At 38.9% G+C, this 20,517-nt stretch overlaps 1 protein-coding gene across 1 annotated transcript in view; it reads left to right on the plus strand.

Moving 5' to 3' along the window:
- adgrl4 (adhesion G protein-coupled receptor L4) overlaps positions 1-16,470 on the plus strand; it is a 33,901-nt gene extending 17,431 nt beyond the window's left edge. Inside the window, exons 9-16 of the mRNA XM_061976309.2 lie at positions 483-676; positions 3,318-3,497; positions 3,621-3,824; positions 5,510-5,730; positions 7,557-7,623; positions 7,684-7,775; positions 15,562-15,730; positions 15,922-16,470. Coding sequence (XP_061832293.2) covers positions 483-676; positions 3,318-3,497; positions 3,621-3,824; positions 5,510-5,730; positions 7,557-7,623; positions 7,684-7,775; positions 15,562-15,730; positions 15,922-15,984 — 1,190 coding nt within the window. The 3' untranslated portion in view covers positions 15,985-16,470. The remainder of the gene's footprint in view (positions 1-482; positions 677-3,317; positions 3,498-3,620; positions 3,825-5,509; positions 5,731-7,556; positions 7,624-7,683; positions 7,776-15,561; positions 15,731-15,921) is intronic.
- Positions 16,471-20,517: the final 4,047 nt, after the last annotated feature.

Genomic DNA, 20,517 nt, shown 5'->3' on the forward strand with positions numbered 1-20,517 from the left:
AACAGCAGCAAACACTTGTAGGCGTTCACCTGGCAGCACCTGCAGTGAGCAAAGTTGTCCAAAAGATGGCGCCATAGCACAAACAATAACACACCTTTTAAGCATCTTTGTGTGTGTTTTATGAAATGTATTTGCCTTCTGGACGCCAGCGAAGAAAAATCTTAGCCGCACCGTTTTATAATCCGCAGGGAGCAGGCGTTGGAAAAATGTAGCGTCTTATAGTTCGTGATTTAGGATAAATGTAATAAAGCTTCTAAGCTGATTGTTTCCACTCCAGTCTCAGTTAAATGTGCAGGAGGTAAATTTGTACTTTTGCCTCGTTCCTGCGTGTAACTGACGCATTAAGGAGCGGGACCATCCAGGACTCGCTGCAAACTTCCACCAGGTAGCGTCTGGAAGTAGCAACCATACTAAATGTCACCCGTGTACTCAGACTTCTTCTGACCTTCTTCTGACGTTTGTTTCACTCGTGTTGTCCACAGCAAGCGTGTCAGTGGTGTTTGTACGATACAACAGCATGGCGGACATCTTGAATCCCGCCATCGACCCGGGCGTCACCGACTACTCGCGCTACTCCGAATCGGGAGAAATCACCGTCAACTCCCAAGTGGTGGCCGCCGCCATCAGACCTGCCGACCAGCTAGACCACGTCACCTTCACGCTGAGACACGTCCAGGTAAAGACTTCTTTCACTCCAAATGCAAATCTCCTGGGGTTTCCCGTCGACAGTGATCCGGATCAGCCCCGAAATCTAATCTGTTGTTCATTATCCCTTTTAAGAGAATTACTGTCATTGCGCATGACCAACAAAATATCATTTTCAGCACAAACAGAGCAGGGATGCATAAAAACGTCAGACTGGCCTTCTATGGGCGCAGACTGGGGCCTATAAAAATAACTTGATAGCTGATAGGAACATGTACACATGTTACGGAAAAGAAATCACAGGACTTGCAATGTTGGGGGGGGGGGGGGGGGGCTCTGGAGCTGCAGCTCTTTTCGCACCTCAAAGGAGTAAAGTGGGCTGGGTGAGGGTTGAGGGTTTTGACATTTGCTGAAATAAACTTTATGAGCCTCGCTGCTGAAAAAAACAGAGCGAACCCTCTTGTCGATCATCCACACTCTTTGTCCCTATGGGTGGAGGCGGGTCTACTAACCTGATCCGGATAGGTCCCGCAATCTGATCACTCGTTTCTTTATCCAAATGAGGTCAGAATCATAATGTGGATGATTTTTGCCTCCGTTGCACCGCGGGGTTCACGCAAGTTGATCCTCCCCGTGCCCTGACCCATTTCAGAACCCCCAAAATATACAACTTTTGCATTACCGGAAATGCCTGCAAAATATGGGAACTTTGTTAAGGGCCTCAGAGAGGCCCCCGAATGTATCGAAGAAAAAACACAGCAATTTCCATAGGGCCCCTTGCGGCGCTCTACATTGCCCCTGCGGGACTTGTTCCACTAAAATAAAAATAAGACAGGTTGAAAAATTTAAAAATATGAATAAAAAATAACCCAAACCCTAACCCTAAAAACAGGTTGAAATAAAAAAAATAAAAAAATAACAGACAGGACAGATCAAATAACCAAAATTCAAGGATGGATTAAAAAAAAAAAAATGACAGATAAGAAAGACAAAAAATTAACTACATCATGGTTTATGAAATAACTTGGAAAAAATAACATTATTATAATACAAAAATGAGACTAGCCGTCAAAGTTGTTAATTTTACACACACACACAAATTAGCGCTGTCTCGATACCAATATTTTTGTATGTATTTCAATACTTTTCAATACTTTTCGATACTTTTCTAGATAAAAGGGTCATTATTGTCTTTATTGTAATAAGAAGCGACAAACCAACCAACAAACCCCTACATATCTTAAACCGCCGGAAAGGTCTTGATAAGGGAGACAGCGGCACTTCTAGTGGGGTACATTTTGTGTTACCATGGCAACGCTAATCCGAAAAACTCACAGCTATGGGCCCATTGTATGGTTAGCATGTTTACATTAGCATGCTAACAGCAAAGTGCTAGCTTTTTTAGCTAATTTTGCAATTGTTTAACCTGAAGTCATATAACTTGGTATGTGACACTTGTTAACTGCTAGCATGCTAATGTTAGCATGCTAGCATACTAACATTAACATGATCAATTTTTAGCTAACTTTATTTTTTTTCTCTAATTACACAGTAATTTACCTTACAGTCGTATAACTTGGTATGTGACATATGGTAGCTGATAGAATGCCAACGTTAGGTTGCTAATAGGCTAACATTAGCATGAAACTCCAAAAATCTCACGGCTATGGGCCCATTGAATGGTTAGCATGTTTACATTAGCATACTAACAGCAAAGTGCTAGCTTATTTAGCTAATTTTGCAATTGTTTAACCTGAAGTCATATAACTTGGTATGTGACACTTGTTAACTGCTAGCATGCTAATGTTAGCATGCTAGCATACTAACATTAACATGATAACTTTTTAGCTAACTTTATTTTTTTTCTCTAATTACACAGCAATTTACCTTACAGTCGTATAACTTGGTATGTGACATATGGTAACTGATAAAATGCTAACATTAGGTTGCTAACATTAGCATGAAACTTTTTGAGCATCACTTGCAATTGTTTACTCCAGCGTCATATAACTTGGTACGTGACACTTGTTAACTGATAGCATGCTATCAAGCTAATATTAGCATGCTAACTTCTTTTGCTTATTTTTCACTTTATTCTCTACTTCCGCAGCCATGCACATTACAGCCATGTTACTTGACGTGTGAGACATGTTAACTGTTAGAATGTCATCTTTAGCACATATGCTACGTGTTAGCATATTAATGTTTCAGGCTAGCTCAGTAGCTCATTTTGCATAGTTACACCTAAAACTCACAGCTTCGGACACTTGGAACCATCTTAAAAGTATGGCGGCTTCCGACGACCACTGGCCAGAGGTCCAGGGCACAGATAGCAGGCCCATCAAAATTTCCGCGGGAATGTTTTAGTTTTCATTATTGTACAATTTTGTTCCCATGAATTTCATTTGGTACAAAACTTGCATTAAATTAAACTCAAATTTGATTGAGAAAGTAGAAAAATTGTTTCACATGACTACAAAAAGTTCTAAAAGTGTTCAAAATAAAATGCTGCTTGTGGCCTCAAGTTATCCAGGTCCTGTCTGTGTGGCCCATATCAAAACCCACTAATCGATTAATGGCATTATTGAAGAAGTTAAGAAATAATCAATCATAATAATCAGTTTATGATTCATCAGACAACATCAATCCATACCTTTTGTTGTCCTGTAAAGCCCATCGACACCGACGCTGACGTGACCAAGTGCGTCTTCTGGGACTACGAGACTGAGAGCCTGCGGGGTCGCTGGGCGACACGCGGCTGCAGGACCGTGCACGTCAGCAGCAACGCCACCACCTGCACCTGCAGCCACCTCACACACTTTGCCGTCCTCATGTCGTCCGGGCGAGCCAACGTGAGAGTTCCTCGCTTTGATGTTGAAGACCAAGTATCTTTGATAACGCATCGGCGTGTGACAGATGTTAATGCAACACGTCCACTAGAAACCATGACTGAATATTTACTCTCCGACACTCAGTTGGCGGCCCACCAGACGGTCCTGACCCGCATCAGCCAGCTGGGGATGATCATCTCCATCATCTGTCTGTCAATGTGCATCTTCACCTTCTGGTTCTTCAGCGGGATCCAGAGCACCAGAACCACCATTCACAAGAACCTGTGCTGCAGTCTTTTCATGGCCGAGTTCATCTTCTTGGTGGGGATCAACATGAACACGCACAAGGTAACCCTGGACTCTTATTAGAACTCTACCTTTAGGAGGAAACAGTCCACCCAGATCCTTTTGGTCTAAATGATGACAGGTGACTAGAATTGAAATTGAACAATTTACTGTACAAACAGGTGTACCGTATTTTCTGAACTATAAGCCACACTTACTAAATTTTAGAAGGACTTTTTCCCCATATATTAGTCGCACTGGACTATAAGTGGCAGATATATACGTTCTGAAACAAGTTATTTACACAGAAATGTTTATTTACATACCTTAATTGTTTCCAAACGGTGTCTGTAACAGGGCAGTAAAACAGCTGATCAAACAAAACAGAAGTCATGGTCATGGACCCACTAGCTGCGCAAACTAGCTCTCCAATCAGCTAAAGAGACTCAATAACTCCACGCTAACGTTTTGGTGAATTTACTGAGGGATTTGTGAAAGTGAAACAATACAAAAAGAATGTCACGGTAAGTTAATAATACTAACACAGACACTCGTAAACCTGTTAGCCTATTAGGTAATGCTAACGAAGCTAGCTTGATGACATTACGATAGCACGTACAAATATGCATGAAAACACTCCTACAGAGATCACACGTGGGACTTTTTAATAAGTAAGACTTGTTTTAGTTTTATTGTAAAACTTAGTAGGAACGCTATAGCTGGCTAGTAGACAAAATTGCACTTCTACTTCCAGTTGAAAGCTCAGTCTATACACAAAAGCACCTGCAGTGAGCGAACTTGTCCAAAAGATGGCGCAATAACACAAACAATAACACACATATTCAGTGTATTTGTTTTTTGTAACTTTTTGCATTATGGCTGGCAGCAAAGAAAAATCCATATATTAATCACCTCGTTTTATATGCCACAGGGTTCAAAGCACAGGAAAAAAACTAGCGGCCTATAGTCCAGAATTTACGGTAACTGTTGCAGTTAGTTAGTTAGTTTGTTAGCTAAATGCCTTAAAAGGTTATGGACACATTATGATGAAACTTTCAGGAAAGGTCAGAATTGGGGTTGATTGGGATCATCGCCTGGATTCAGGACTTTTATTATTATTATTATTAGCCTTTATTTAACCAGGTAAAATCCCATTGAGCTCAAAGATCTCTTTTCCAAGGGAGACCTGGCCAAGAGGGCAGCAGCAAGGTTACATTAAAAACAGTAAACAAATACATAAAACATGACATTTACAACATTAAAACGTGCCCACATGACATGTGTGCACACAGACAAGGTAGACTGCAGTCCTTTCACAGAAGCTTTAAACTCATTCAACGTAACTAGGGTTTGAAGTTTAATGTTCCATTGTAGGTTATTCCAAGCCTTCGGTGCTGAAAACCGAATTATAGTCTTTCTCGTTGCACATTAGACTTATACAAGTTGTAAAATGATCTGTAAAATGTTGCATTATTTGGGACGACATTAAAGATTGTTTTATTGTTTTTGTTTCAGGAGTGTTAACCTTATGAAAAAATCCCACGTATATTTAGGGACATATTGTTTATATTATTATTTGTATTGTTCAAAATGCTTCAACTCGGTTTTTTTCTATCACTTTTATGGCCTCGTTATAAAGAGTTTGCCCGAGTTTGACGGCTGCAGGGAACGTGGGGGACAAACGTGAAAACCAACATTTAGGTTTTGATGTTTTGCAGGTCAGTCATTTGTTCTTTGTTCCCCGGCAGCTCTTCTGCTCGGTTATTGCGGGTCTCCTGCACTATTTCTTCTTGGCAGCCTTTGCCTGGATGTGCATCGAGGGCATCCATCTCTACTTAATGGTGGTGGGCGTCATCTACAACAAGGGCTTCTTGCACCGGAACTTCTACGTCTTCGGCTACGGAAGCCCAGCTGTGGTGGTCGCCATCTCCGCCACGCTGGGCTCCAAGTATTACGGCACTGATAAAATGTGAGCGCTCCTATAAATATATTTTTTTCTTCATGTCATGACGCACACAGCTTGGCTTCAATAACAATTGCAGTAGCAGTTGTGTGCAAGGAGAAGAGGAAGTCATATGGGAACATTTCAAAATAAGACCAAGCAATTTGGAAGTGGAAGAGCAGACTTCAAATGAACAAACCATGAGTATAGAATGGCACTTCTACTTCAGGTTGATTCCGAAAAATAATGTTGATTATAGAACGTTTTCACTTCTGATACGATACCCACATTGAAGCTTTGAGTTTTGTCCGATACGGATATTGATCGGATACGATCTCAGCATGAATCATTAAGGGTGCACAAAAAAAATCAATTCAAATCCGATTCAGGATTCTTATTTATCCCGATTCTAAATGGATTCATAATTTTGCAAAACAATAAATACATTTAAAAAAAGATTGATTGACTTTCTTTTTTTTTTTACTTGAATACATTAAAAAAAAAAAAAAACGTTTTTAGGACATCTCCATGCAACCTAAAAAAGGTTTCTCACCCGTTTTGTAAAATGTTGATTATAGTTATTATTCCAAATAATACAAGAATCTGTTTGAATCAAGAATCAATTCTGAATTGAATCGTCACCCATGAATCTGAATCTTTATTGGCCCAAAGATTCACACCCCTTGGAATCATACATGCTTGAAATGAGTCAAACAGAGAGCAATGGTTGGTGGGAAAGCACTAACCTATTTGTTATGGACTTATGCTGTCTTTAAGTTGAATAGCTGTTAGCTCATAGTAGCCTATAGCCAAGCATGTTTACCTTTTGTAAGTTACTTTAGTAAAAAAGAAGAAATTGTAAATATTTTTTGGAGGACATGGAGCATGTCAATACGAGTCGTTTTAGAATTGATTCTAACTGATTCTTGTAACGTACAATAATCATTGATTATCTTACAAAAATAGAAAAAACGTGTTGTTGTTTTTTTGTTTTTTGTTTATTTTGGGGGGAGGGGGGTTAAATTGATACATGAAAATTCTGGATTATTAATTTATATATAATGGAAAATCATAAAAATGATTGCGATTCGGACGTGAATAGATTTTTTTCATGCACCCCTAGTTATCTGGCTGTCCAGCTTTGCACAAGTAAACAAGCTGCAAGACTGCTTGTATCGCACATGATATCACACACAAGTAAACACGCTGCAGGACTGCTTGTATCGCACATGATATCACACACAAGTAAACACGCTGCAGGACTGCTTGTATCACACATGATATCACACACAAGTAAACACGCTGCAGGACTGCTTGTATCACACATGACATCACACACGAGTAAACACGCTGCAAGACTGCTTGTATCACACATGATATCACACACAAGTAAACATGCTGCAGGACTGCTTGTATCGCACATGATATCACACACAAGTAAACACGCTGCAGTACTGTTTGTATCGCACATGATATCACACACAAGTAAACAGGCTGCAGGACTACTTGTATCGCACATGATATCACACACAAGTAAACACGCTGCAAGACTGCTTGTATCGCACATGATATCACACATTTTCCCTTTTTTTGTTTTAATGATATATAATATCAATAACGTATCCGGACACCCTTATTATTTACTCGTCCAAAAGTAATTGTTCAGCAGATTCAGGTAGTATAATATACTTTAGTATAGTATAGTATAGTAAAGTATAGTATAGTATTCAATATAGTGTAGGATGTCTGCATGATGAGTTTGTATGAATTATTCTCATGTTTTAAATTAGTTTTTGAGTTTCAGCAATAAAAGAGAAACAAAACCAGCAATTGAAGATTGATTTTTTTTTCAGGTGTTGGCTGAGCACGGAAAATCATTTTATTTGGAGTTTCATCGGCCCCGCCTGTTTGATCATCCTGGTAAGCAACACAAGCATCAGATTGATGTGTTGAAGTGTGATGAGACTGTTCTCCCCTCAGGTGAATCTCCTGGCCTTTGCAGTGATCATCTACAAGGTGTATCGACACACGCAGGTGAAAAAGCCTGAAATCAGCCACTATGAGAACATCAGGTAGGATTATGAAGATGACATCATCATTACCAGCAGCGTCCTCTGCAGTGGACATTTGTGGACATGCACAACAGATAAATGCATATATTTCTTTTTTTTATAGAATGTGTAACTGTGACAAAAGATTAATAACAAATAAATGTCTACTGCAGAGGACGCCATTTTATGCAGAAGAAACACTTGACTCCGCCCATTTCTGTATTTTAATCACAGCGATGTGAAATAATGCAGAAAATAAATGTTGATACACAGCGAGACCTCGGCTTTTGTTAGGTATCTGTCCTTTAAAAATCTGACCAAGACCAAATCATTCAAACTAAAGCATTTTTCTACCCCATAAAAAATAAATACAGACACCCAAAAAACTGAAAAAAAGAGTAATTTTTCTTTTATGTAGAAATCAATGCAAAATACATCAAAATGAAACTTTTACACATCATTGATTCTGTTCTTTTTGGAATTCAGTCGTGTATCTCACCTTCTTTATCGAAGTGCTGGCACTCACAACTTACTTTGGCCCATTCATGGTGGATTATTTTGCATTATTGTCATACTTGCCAACCTTGAGACCTCCGAATTTGGGAGTTTGAGGGTGTGGGGGATGGTCCGGCCCGGGGGCCGGGGTTAAGAGGGAGGAGTATATTTAAAGCTAGAATTCACTGAAATTAAAGTATTTCTTATATTTATATATATATATATATATATATATATATATATATATATATATATATATATATATATATATATATAGTACAGTAAACAGTAATGAAAACACAGTTGTTCTACTAACTGTACTGAGTCTCCCGGAAAATTCGGGAGGGTTGGCAAGTATGATTATTGTATTGTATTGTAAATGTTTATTTTGGACATGTTTGCATGAAATAGCAGAAACAACAGCAACAACTATAATATCCAGTAGAAATGGCGTGCGAACGATGGGTGTATTCCTGAAAATTCCGGGAAAACCGGGAATTTGGGGAAATAGAAAACATGTTTTGCATTCGATAGCCAGGATGAGTAGTGTGTGTGGATGGTTGAAAGGTCAGAATCGGGTAGAAAAAAAATGGCACAAAAATGTGAGAAATTTGGGCGTTGTAGAACTTAGAATTTGTCCATTCATTTGAATGGGAATTTCCTGGAATTCTTTGGAGTTCAGGACATTTTTTAAAATATTGATACTAGCACAATTGTCCGCAATGATATGAATGGCTTGGTGTTGGAATTTTTTTAATAATTTGAAACATGTGGATGTAGTAACTGTTTGAATTGAAAATGGGTATTTCAGAATTCCTGGAATTTTGGGAAAACCAGGATTTTTTTTTAAATGATTGAAATTAGCACAATATTCCGAGATGATATGATGAGTTTGGTGTTGGAATTTTTTGAATCGGTTGAGAAATGTTGACTTAGTAACACTTTGAACTAAAAATTGGTATTTTGGATTGGGATATTTTGTTGTCCCAACTAAGAGGAATGTTTTGATGGTGGAATGGTTGGAATTTGTTGAACAGTATGGACTGTGAAAACGTTGGGACAAGAGTTGAACATAGGGCTTTGGAAAACCGGAAATTCTGGAAATTCTCGGAAAATTTTTTAACTTGGAAAATGGTAATTTGATTGTTCGAGGTGAGTAGAAGTGTCATGTCTGTGTGATCATGTTTTGTTTTAGTCATGTTCGGTTTTGTTTTTGGACTCTTTGTGCACTTTTGTTTGTTTTGTCACCATAGCAACCCATTAGTTTTCACCTGTCATGTCACGCACCTGTTTCACGTTTTGAGTCATGCACCTGTTTTCACTGATCATGTCACTGCTATTTAAGCCGGTCTATTTCTGTTGTTCGTCCTGGTGACATTATCCTTATCTATCCTTTCATACCATGCTTCTTCTGACACCCCTGCTACCTTGTTTTGTCTTCATGCTACCATAGTTTCATGCCAAGTAAGTTTTTGTTTATTGTTCATAGTTTCTGCCTTTGTGCAAGTTTTGTTTCATTAGTAAAGTTTGTTCTCCGCCATTGTGCGCGCCTTTTGTTTGCTTCCTTTTTTGTAGTATGTTCGTGTTAAAATAAAAATATACACTTACATTCACATCTTGCCCACGCCAACTTTCCTTTGCCTTTCGAGAAAACAAAACCCAAGATCCACGTATTGACAGAATGTCACCAGCTAAAAACGTTTTTCCGCACGTAAGTTGGACAGTTTGGATGAGGCTTCTTGGGAGGTGCTGCGCGCCATGGAGGCCGAGACGCTGCGCTTTTCCCCCAGGGAGCGCAGGGGGATGATGTGGGGGAATGGAAGCAAGCTGGTGCCGATCGGCGCATCACTCCCGTCCCGGAAACGTCGCCAAGGACGAGGAAAGACTTCCGCGAACCGGCAGGACACGCCGCTCCCACAAGCTCCTCCCCCTCTGGGCGGAAGCAAGCAGCAGCCAGCCCGGCTTCGCCCTGATGACGTCACAGACAAGGATTTTCTTTTCAATGCTTTTTCTTTTGATCACTCACCTCCAACCAAAGACTCTAAAAACATGTTAAAACACTACCAAAACATGATTTTGAACATTAGAGCTAATCAGTCACAGCCATCTGAATTCCATGCCCCGCCCCCCTAGGACTCAAGCCACGCCCAAGTCACAATTTTTTTTTTTTTCACCCACTCAATCCTAGGTAGAAAAAGAAAGACATTTTGGACAATTTAATGGGGAGGATTCTGCCCCCCTCCTGACCTCCCTCCACCCACCCCAAAAACGGTTCCAGACCGCGGGGAGCGCGTCTGGTATCCATTCCTTGAGGGGGGGGCTAGGGTTGGGAACTGTTCATGTGGGGTGGCTTAGCATTGTCACGCCAAGCCACAGCCTCTAGCACGGCCGCCACCACCAGTCTTTCGGCCTGCTAAGCCGCAACCTCCGGTCCGGCCACCACCACCAGTCTTTCGGCCTGCTCAGCCGCAACCTCCGGTCCGGTCACCACCACCGGTCTTTCGGCCTGCCAAGCCGCAACCCCCAGCTAGGCCACCTCCACCTGCACCACGGCTAGCACCTGTCGCTGCTCCAAGGCTAGCACCACGACCTGCACCAGCGCCAAGGCTAGCACCAGCACCAAGGCTAGCACCTACGCCACGGCTAGCTCCACGTCCTGCGCCAAGGCTAGCACCAGCACCAAGGCTAGTACCTACGCCACGGCTAGCTTCATGCCCTGCTCCAAGGCTAGCAACATGCCTAGCAGCACCACGCCAAGCTCCACCACGCCAAGTTCCTCCAGTAGCAGCTCCACGCCAAGTGCCGCCAGTCGCAGCTCCACGCCAAGTGCCACCAGTCGCAGCTCCACGCCGCCAAGTGCCGCCAGTCGCAGCTCCACGACGCCAAGTGCCGCCAGTCGCAGCTCCACGACGCCAAGTGCCGCCAGTCGCAGCTCCACAACGCCAGGTTCCGCCAGTCGCAGCTCCACGACGCCAAGACCCAAGCCAAGACCAAGACCCTCCATGCCAAGACCCAAGCCAAGACCAAGACCCTCCATGCCAAGACCCAAGCCAAGACCAAGACCCTCCATGCCAAGACCAAGACCCTCCATGCCAAGACTAAGACCCGCCATGCCAAGACCAAGACCCGCCATGCCAAGACCAAGACGCGCCACGCCAAGCTTCGCCGCCTCATGCGCCACGCCAAGCTTCGCCGCCTGACACGCCACGCCAAGCTTCGCCGCCTGACGCCCCACGCCAAGCTTCGCCGCCTGCCACGTTGACGACGCATCCACCTCCTCGTCGGCCACGGATGTGGCCATTCCATGGGCGTCCGCCACGCCAGGTTCGCCGACCTCCTCGTCGGCCACGGATGTGATCATTCCCAGGTCGCCCACCTTGTCGCTGTATGCGTCGCCGCCACCTAACTCTGCCCCGGTGGATACGGGGACTCGGTGTCTGGCGACCCACCGCCATGTCCCCCTCCCGCCCTCCCATGACTATTGATCATTGTTTTGTTTTTATTTTATGGACATCTGGTATGTGTCCTTAAGGGAGGGGCTTTGTCATGTCTATGTGATCATGTTTTGTTTACTACACACTACACACACACGTTTTGTTTTAGTCATGTTCGGTTTTGTTTTTGGACTCTTTGTTCACTTTTGTTTGTTGTGTCACCATAACAACCCATTAGTTTTCACCTGCCATGTCACGCACCTGTTTCACATTTTCAGTCACGCACCTGTTTTCACTGATCATGTCACTGCTATTTAAGCCGGTCTGTTTCTGTTGTTCTTCCTGGTGACATTATCTATCTATCCTTTCATACCACGCTTCTTCTGACACCCCTGCTATCTTGTTTTGTCTTCATGCTACCATAGTTTCATGCCAAGTAAGTTTTTGTTTATTGTTCTTAGTTTCTACCTTTGTGCAAGATTTGTTTCATTAGTCAAGTTTGTTCTCCGCCATTGTGCGCGCTTTTTGTTTGCTTCCTTTTTTGTAGTCTGTTAGTGTTAAAATAAAAATGTGTACTTACATTCATGTCTTGCCCGCGCCGACTTTCCTTTGCATTCCGGGAAAACAAACCCCAAGGTCCACGTATTGACAGGAAGGTGTTGAAAGTGGAATGGTTCAAATCGGGTAAGAAATGTGGGATACTGATTGTCAATGGGGATACAATACCTGAAAATTCTGGGGAAATCGGGAATTTGGGGAAATGAAAAACATCTTTTACATTTGATATCCAGGGTGAGTAGTGTGTGTGGATGGTTGAAAGGTCTGAATCGGGCAACAAAAAAATTACGCAAAAATTTAAAAAATGTGGTCATTGTTGAACTTTGAAGATGTCCATTCATTTGAATTTACTGGAAATTTGGGAAAATATTGGTATTATCACAAATGTCCTTGATGATATAAATTAGTTGGTGTTGGAATTGTTTTAATCAATTTGAATTGAGAATGGGTAGGCTAACTCTAATCCTAATTCCTCGAATTTTGGGAAAATTAAGATTTTTTTTTAAATGATTGAAACTAGCACAATTTTCCTAGATGATATGAATGGGTTGGTGTCCGAATTTTTTTAATCAGTTGAGAAATGTTGACGTAGTAACACTTAAAGTATTTTGGAATTCCTGAAAGGGGGGAATTCATGGAAAACTTTGGTATTTCAGGAACTTTTGAAAATATGGATACTAGCACAATTGTCCTTGATGATAAAATTGGGTTGGTGTTGGAATTTTTTGAATCGGTTAAAAAATGTGGACACAGTAACACTTTGATATGAGACTGGCTATTTTGGAATTCCTGGAATTTGGAGAAAGCAAAGTATTTGTACGAAGGAAACATTGGGACATTAAGTTGTCCCAACAACAAGGAATGTTTTGATGGTGGAATGATTGGAATTTGTTGAAAAATATGGACTGTGAAAATGTTGGGACAAGAGGTGAAAATAGGTCTATGGAAAACCAGTAATTCTGGAAATTCCTGGAATATTTTTGAACTGAAGGTAGTTTGATTGTTCAAGGTGAGTGGAAAGTGTTGAAAGTGGAACGGTTCAAATCAGATGAGAAATGTGGAATATGCAGATGTTTGTATATTGCCAATTCATTGTGAGTGGGGAAAATTCATGGAAAATCTGGGAAAACGGGGAATTTGGGGAAGTGGAAAACATGTTTTGCCTTCAATACATCCGAAGAAAAGTGTGTGTGAATGGTTGAAAGGTCGAAATCGGGTAAAAAAAAAAAAGGTGCAACATTTTGACAATTTAGGGCATTGTAGAACTATGGATATGTCCGTTCATTTGAGTGGAAATTTCCTGGAAATTTGGAGGTTTCGGGAAAACCAAAAATGTTTGAACATATTGATACTAGCACAATTGTCCTAGATGATATGTATGAATTGCCGTTGGAACTTTTTTTTTTTCTGGTTGAAAACCATTGACGTAGTACCAGTTTGAATAAAAAAATGGTATTTCGGAATTCCTGGAATTTCGGGAAAATTGGGAATTTGTGTGAAAAAAAAAACCCCAAAAATTTGTGTTGTCCCAACCAAGAGGAATGTTTTGAAAGTGGAATGGTTGGAGTTGTTTGAAAAATGTGTACTGTGAAAACTTTTCAGGAAGAGGTGAAAATAGGGCTTTGGAACACCGAGGATTGTGGGAGATCCTGAAATTTTAGAATCGGGTGAGAAGAGTGAGAATCATGCAAGTTTGAAAAATGACCCAAAATGTAACGGAAAGCCTGGACTTTTGGGTAATCAGGGAAATTTTGGGGGGAAAGTTACAATGTTTACAGTTTAACATTCTAACTCCTTTGAAAGGGAGTAGGAAGAAGCAGAACTTATTTAATCATGCCCTTGTATTTACTAGAAAAAACCATTTCACTTGTTCAATCTTTAACAACACATCAATAAATAAATATCTATTATTACATCTTTTTTTTCACATAAAAGAAAAATGATATTAGAGAAGTCAGTGTATAGCTTGTACAGTAGCTGTATTTGGTCATATCCTACTTTTATTATGATAGTATTGTTCTTTTGGATCGATGGTTCTCAAGCTCTTTTCACCAAGTACTCCCCTCAGTAAACACACAAGTACCACCATAATGACAACATTTATTCAGTAGTGTAGTACACCTAAGTATTCATTAAGTACCACCATAATGACAATATTAAATACAATAGTGTAGTAGACCTAAGTATTCATTAAGTACCACCATAATGACAACATTACATACAGTAGTGTAGTAGACCTAAGTATTCATTAAGTACCACCATAATGACAACATTACATACAGTAGTGTAGTAGACCTAAGTATTCATTAAGTAACACCATAATGACAACATTATATACAGTGGTGTAGTAGACCTAAGTATTCATTAAGTACCACCATAATGACAACATTAAATACAGTAGTGTAGTAGACCTAAGTATTCATTAAGTACCACCATAATGACAACATTTATTCAGTAGTGTAGTGCACCTAAGTAGTAATTAAGTACCACCATAATGACAATATTAAATACAATAGTGTAGTAGACCTAAGTATTCATTAAGTACCACCATAATGACAACATTAAATACAATAGTGTAGTAGACCTAAGTATTCATTAAGTACCACCATAATGACAACATTAAATACAGTGGTGTAGTAGACCTAAGTATTCATTAAGTACCACCATAATGACAACATTAAATACAGTAGTGTAGTATACCTAAGTACTCATTAAGTACCACCATAATGACAACATTAAATACAGTAGTGTAGAAGACCTAGGTATTCATTAGGTACCACCATAATGACATCATCAAATACAGTAGTGTAGTAGACCTAAGTATTCATTAAGTACCACCATTATGACAACATTAAATACAGTAGTGTAGTTGACCTAAGTAATAATTAAGTACCATCATAATGACAACATTAAATACAGTAGTGTAGTAGACCTAAGTAATCATAAAGTACCACCATAATGACAACATTAAAATACAGTAGTGTAGTAGACCAAAGTATTCATTAAGTATCACCATAATGACAACATCAAATACAGTAGTGTAGTAGACTTAGGTATTCATTAAGTAGCACCATAATGACAACATTAAATACAGTAGTGTAGTAGACCTAAGTATTCATTAAGTATCACCACAATGACAACATTAAATACAGTAGTGTAGTAGACCTAAGTATTCATTAAGTACCACCATAATGACAACATTAAATACAGTTGTGTAGTAGACCTAAGTATTCATTAAGTACCACCAGTTGGAGAGTACATTATTTGAATGGAAGTCATTAAGAAGACATTAAAGACTTGATTATTGGTTGGCATGGCAGGTCGTGTGCCCGCGGTGCCATGGCGCTGCTCTTCGTGCTGGGTGCCACCTGGGCCTTTGGAGTGTTGCACATTCTGTATGAGAAGACGCTGACTGCGTACCTGTTCACCATCGCCAACGCCTTTCAGGGCATGTTCATCTTCATCTTCCTCTGCGTGCTCTCCAGGAAGGTCAAGTATCATCATCATCATCATCATTATTATTATTATTATTAATATTCGGACACAACTATCAACCGTACTTATTGTTAATACTCCTTCAGTTGGTTCCAATGTATATTGTATTGTTGTCATGCTCTAACAATGATAAATGGCTAATAGTAATAATATGAATAATAATAACAATATGTTTTGTATTGCAGATTCAAGAGGAGTATTACAGGCTGTTCAAAAACATCCCGTGTTGTTTTGAATGTCTCAGATGAAACAACCCTCACGTCCTTCACACGTCTTCTACAACCTTTGAAATTATCTTCTTGTCATCAAATTCCTCTTCAAGAGTGACATGTACTGGACCTAGTCACGTGTTTCAGTGTTAAATTAAAAATAAATAAGGAATATAGCAAACAAACGTCCTTTTTCTTGGAGAGGAAGAAAGAGCAATGTCTTCATCTAGTGGTCATCATCCAGAAGACACCTCTGTACAGTAAAAAAAAACTAAAACTATTTACACAAATAATAGTGTTGTTTTCGTTCAATTCAACTGATTATTTCTAAAATAATTGTGTTGTACAATTATAATTTTAGATGTACTGTATTTTAGCTTAAATAATTATTAATGATGGACTTTGTTGCTATTTGCACAATGTTGTTTATGTCCTGTCGCTAAATGGCAGCACTGTACTGTACAGTCTCACAGCATCTTCATTTATTTACTGTTGCACAAACAAATACAACCAAAAAAAAAACAATTTTTGTGTGTTTAATTTGTTTATTTTGATCTTTGAACTGTTGGTTATTAGTTGTTTTATGATTTATATCACAGGATGAACATTATTCCTAAACTTCACTCCTTTTAAAAGACAAAAAAAAAATAGTTTATCTCAGCCAATCAGTAAAGTGAGATGATGATGATGCAAAAAAAAAAAAAAGTTACTGAAGTAAAAAACAAAACAATTGTAGTACATTGTGGAATATTTTGGGGGTTTATGGGATTTTTTCTTTAAATGTAACTTTTATTTAACGTGGAACAAAATCCTAATGAGATTAAAAAGGTCTTCTTCAAAGACATTCTGGACAGGAAGCAGAAAAGTGCAAAATAGCAGTTAGCATATGTCAAGTATCAAGTTATATGACTCTGGGGTGAACGGGTAGGGTTTTAATTTACAACCCCCTGGCGCTGTTTTGTACTGTTTTTGTACTTACTTTGATTATTGTTTCTCAACTGTTTGTAAATATTGAAATTTATGAATAGAGGTTTCTAAAAAATAAAATAAAATAAAAAGTGGTTGAAATGTGGCGATAATACGCCCTGATTTTTTTGTTAAATATACCCTCTTGTTCATGTTTATATTATTGTTCCCTTTTACTCTTAGATAAGCTACCTTTTATACAACAGATTCATAAAATATTCAAATATCACAAAACGTGAAATCACAGAAACGCCATCGAAAAAAAAAAAGTCCCGGAAGTGACGTTGTCTTCGCGCATGCGCGGACCCCGGCCCTTGATATATAATTACTATTACTATAGTGAAGTTTTCGACTATATATTAGTAACCAGCGAAAAGGTATTATATAAACAGAGGTCACAACATCATAACTATATATATTATCACCCTAACCCTTGTCAAATGTTTTTTTTAATTTTCAACCATTTTACACATCCATCAGGTTGAACAAAACATGTCAAGGAAAGAAAATAAAAGCAAATACAAAGAGTATTAAAATATTAAACAAAATATGATACAATTTAAAACAAACAAAAAAAGGGTTCAATTAAGTCACTTGAGAATTTTTTTTATAAAGATATCTATTATGACGTAACATTATCAGGTAATGAGAAGGGACCTTTATTTTGAAGGCGAGTTGCTCTCTCCTCTAGTTTCCGGTAGGCTCCGCGCGACAGTCAGACGCCCGCTCGTTTACACACGAGACAGCTTTGCGTGTTTCAGCGCTCCAAGTTTGGTGTTTCTTCCCACAAAGTGCCTTGGAAACATTGTCTGTAAGTCCTGTGTCTGTTTTATGAGTGACATGAAGACGTGTAAATGTAGAAATAGTACTGTGCAACGATAGCTTGTTCTACTGTTTAGCTTGTTGCTACTTAGCATGCAGCTTCTTTGCTCGCTAGCTCACTCCTCTGAGGGAGGGTGCAATGTTTGGAAATGTCAATCTTATTCATGTGTGGCTTTGAGTCTTACATGGGCTATTTACATCACTTTATGAGCACTCTTTACATGCTATTGTGTGAAAACATGTTATGCAGCAAACATTTATGGACATGTAGTTACTTAGTAGTGTTTATTTGCCATATAGTTTGTGTCTCTTTATACCGTTTTACAACAAAAAAGAGAAGACAACAAAAGCAAAAATACATTCAAGGAAAAGAGAAAACAAAGAACGAAATGACCAATTAGACAAGAAGAAAGGAAAAGTGCATTCTCTGTGAAAACCACTAAAGGCCTGGACTCTTTCTTCCCTTTCCTTATGCTCTTCATGTTAGCTATCTGTCAACTTTTTTACGTCACGGACACAGACACGTAGGACGGAATACTATTTAAGGGTTTTAGTACTTTTAACCATTTTCCCAGATTTAATTGATAATTTGAAAGCCAATTAGAAAATGTTTTTACTTTCAGAAATCAATATTTATGCATAACATTTTTTGCTTGCAGCATAATAATGTTTACAAACATTTATATGTTACTATCATCTATATATATGTCAAATGTGATCTCTTTTATTGTGAATGGAGACATCTCCACACCCTTAGACATGTTTGTCAACACTATTATGCTGCAAGCAACAATTTTTATACATAAATGTCGATTTCTGAAGTTAAAACCTCAATCAATCAATCAATCAATGTTTATTTATATAGCCCTAAATCACAAGTGTCTCAAAGGGCTGCACAAGCCACAACGACATCCTCGGTACAGAGCCCACATAAGGGCAAGGAAAAACTCACCCCAGTGGGACGTCGATGTGAATGACTATGAGAAACCTTGGAGAGGACAAGACCTACATGTTTTTTAATTGGCCTAATGGTTTCAAATTACCAATTAAATCTTGGATAATGATTAAAAGTACCAAAGACCTTCAATTGATATCTTTATTGAAAACATTTAAAGTGATTGAATGTAGCCCTTTTATTCTCTTAGAAAGTTGTATTTTACCATATTGTTTTATTTTTAATACTGTATTTGTATTTGATTTTATTTTATTTCCTTGACATGATTTGTTAAAGTCATAATTTGCTCAACCTGATGTGTAAAATTGTTGAATATGTTGAAAGTGCCTTGACTTTTATGTACATTGTGGACAAAAAAATAGTGTAGATGTGTACCCTATTGCAGGAAATGTAGTCCGGATTTAATTTATTCTTACATTTTTTTGTCAGCCATTCTCTTTTTTTTTTAAAGGGTGCTCACATGCCTGCAAATGTTTAGCTAGTCCTTGGCTTGAAAATGTCTCTCCCCATAGCCCGTGTGTCGTATAGCGGCTGAAGAGTAGTTTCAAACTGAATAGCCAGCAGCCTTCAGGCAATAAACCTAGCGTTAATGGAAAATAATAACAAAAACTGCTAATTAATTACTTTAGAAACAACACGTTAGGTTACTACATACAGCAAAAATTCATCAAAGTACAACATTTAAAATGCTAAATATCTTTAAAAAAATTACACTAGTGCAAAGGGAAACAGTGTTTCAATGGTATTTGAACCATAATGATATTAAAGGAGCTAGGCATTTTTGAAGCTCAAAATGTGTCGCTTTTTAAGACTAAGAAAATAAGTGACCTACTTTTTGGAAAGTGAACTGCAAAACACAATAAATCCATGAATAAAAAGTAAGTAACTTAAAGAAAATCACTTAATTCAATATTTTAAAACTTGATAGGTTATTTTTTAATTATTTAATGAACAAAGTACCGACGTTACAATTAAAAAATAGCTGTAACTTCCATATTATCGGACCATAGCAGTGGACTTTTTTCCGGATGAAATGTTGCAATGTTTGTTTTGTTTGTCCGAGGCGGTGCCGGCAGCCTCACAAAAAGATTTTAAGGAAGCTTATAAACCATGATAGGATGCTTGGACTGACTTCATATTTCAGGATTATACAGAAAAACATGTATACAATAGTCTTAAATTATAAGTAAATAAACTAATACTTAGCTTTGGGTATAATTTGATACGATCTTGAGATGTAAACATTTTGCCTGTTGATTTATTCTACTTCCTCAGCTTAGATTTGTGAATTTCCACGTCTCTGCTTTTCAATTGCTCCAAAAATAACCCCACGCACAGTAAGCAACGATGCGCGTCGCAAACGGCCGCTACCTAATAAACACATACATATCTCTGTGTTTAGGCGTCTTGTCCTCTTTAAAAATGCAGACTTTTGCAAGCGCAGGTCAAAGTATAGAGTCCCAAAACTCTCCGCTGAGCATATGCGTGTACACGGCACAACGGAGACTTGAGATGACGTCACGGTTGTGTCATTTCCAAGCTCAACAACACTGCCTTGCTGCCTTTAAACACACTATAAGATGATTTATTGTGTGTTTGAACGTAACTATGCTGCTATTTTCACTCAACATGAATTAAAAAAAGACACATTAAAATGGGCTTTGCGACACTCCCGTCGGCGCAAATGACAGGCAGCTGTTTTGGATATGATGGCTGTGGAACCACCACCTGATGGCACAACTTGGACAAGCAATACTTTTTGCTCTGTGTCATAAGAAAGGTGCAACATTATCTTATGTTTTTAGTCCTTGTTTAACGACAAGTCATGA

This window comes from Nerophis lumbriciformis, linkage group LG14 (genome assembly GCF_033978685.3).
Source record: "Nerophis lumbriciformis linkage group LG14, RoL_Nlum_v2.1, whole genome shotgun sequence".
Taxonomy (NCBI): domain Eukaryota; kingdom Metazoa; phylum Chordata; class Actinopteri; order Syngnathiformes; family Syngnathidae; genus Nerophis; species Nerophis lumbriciformis.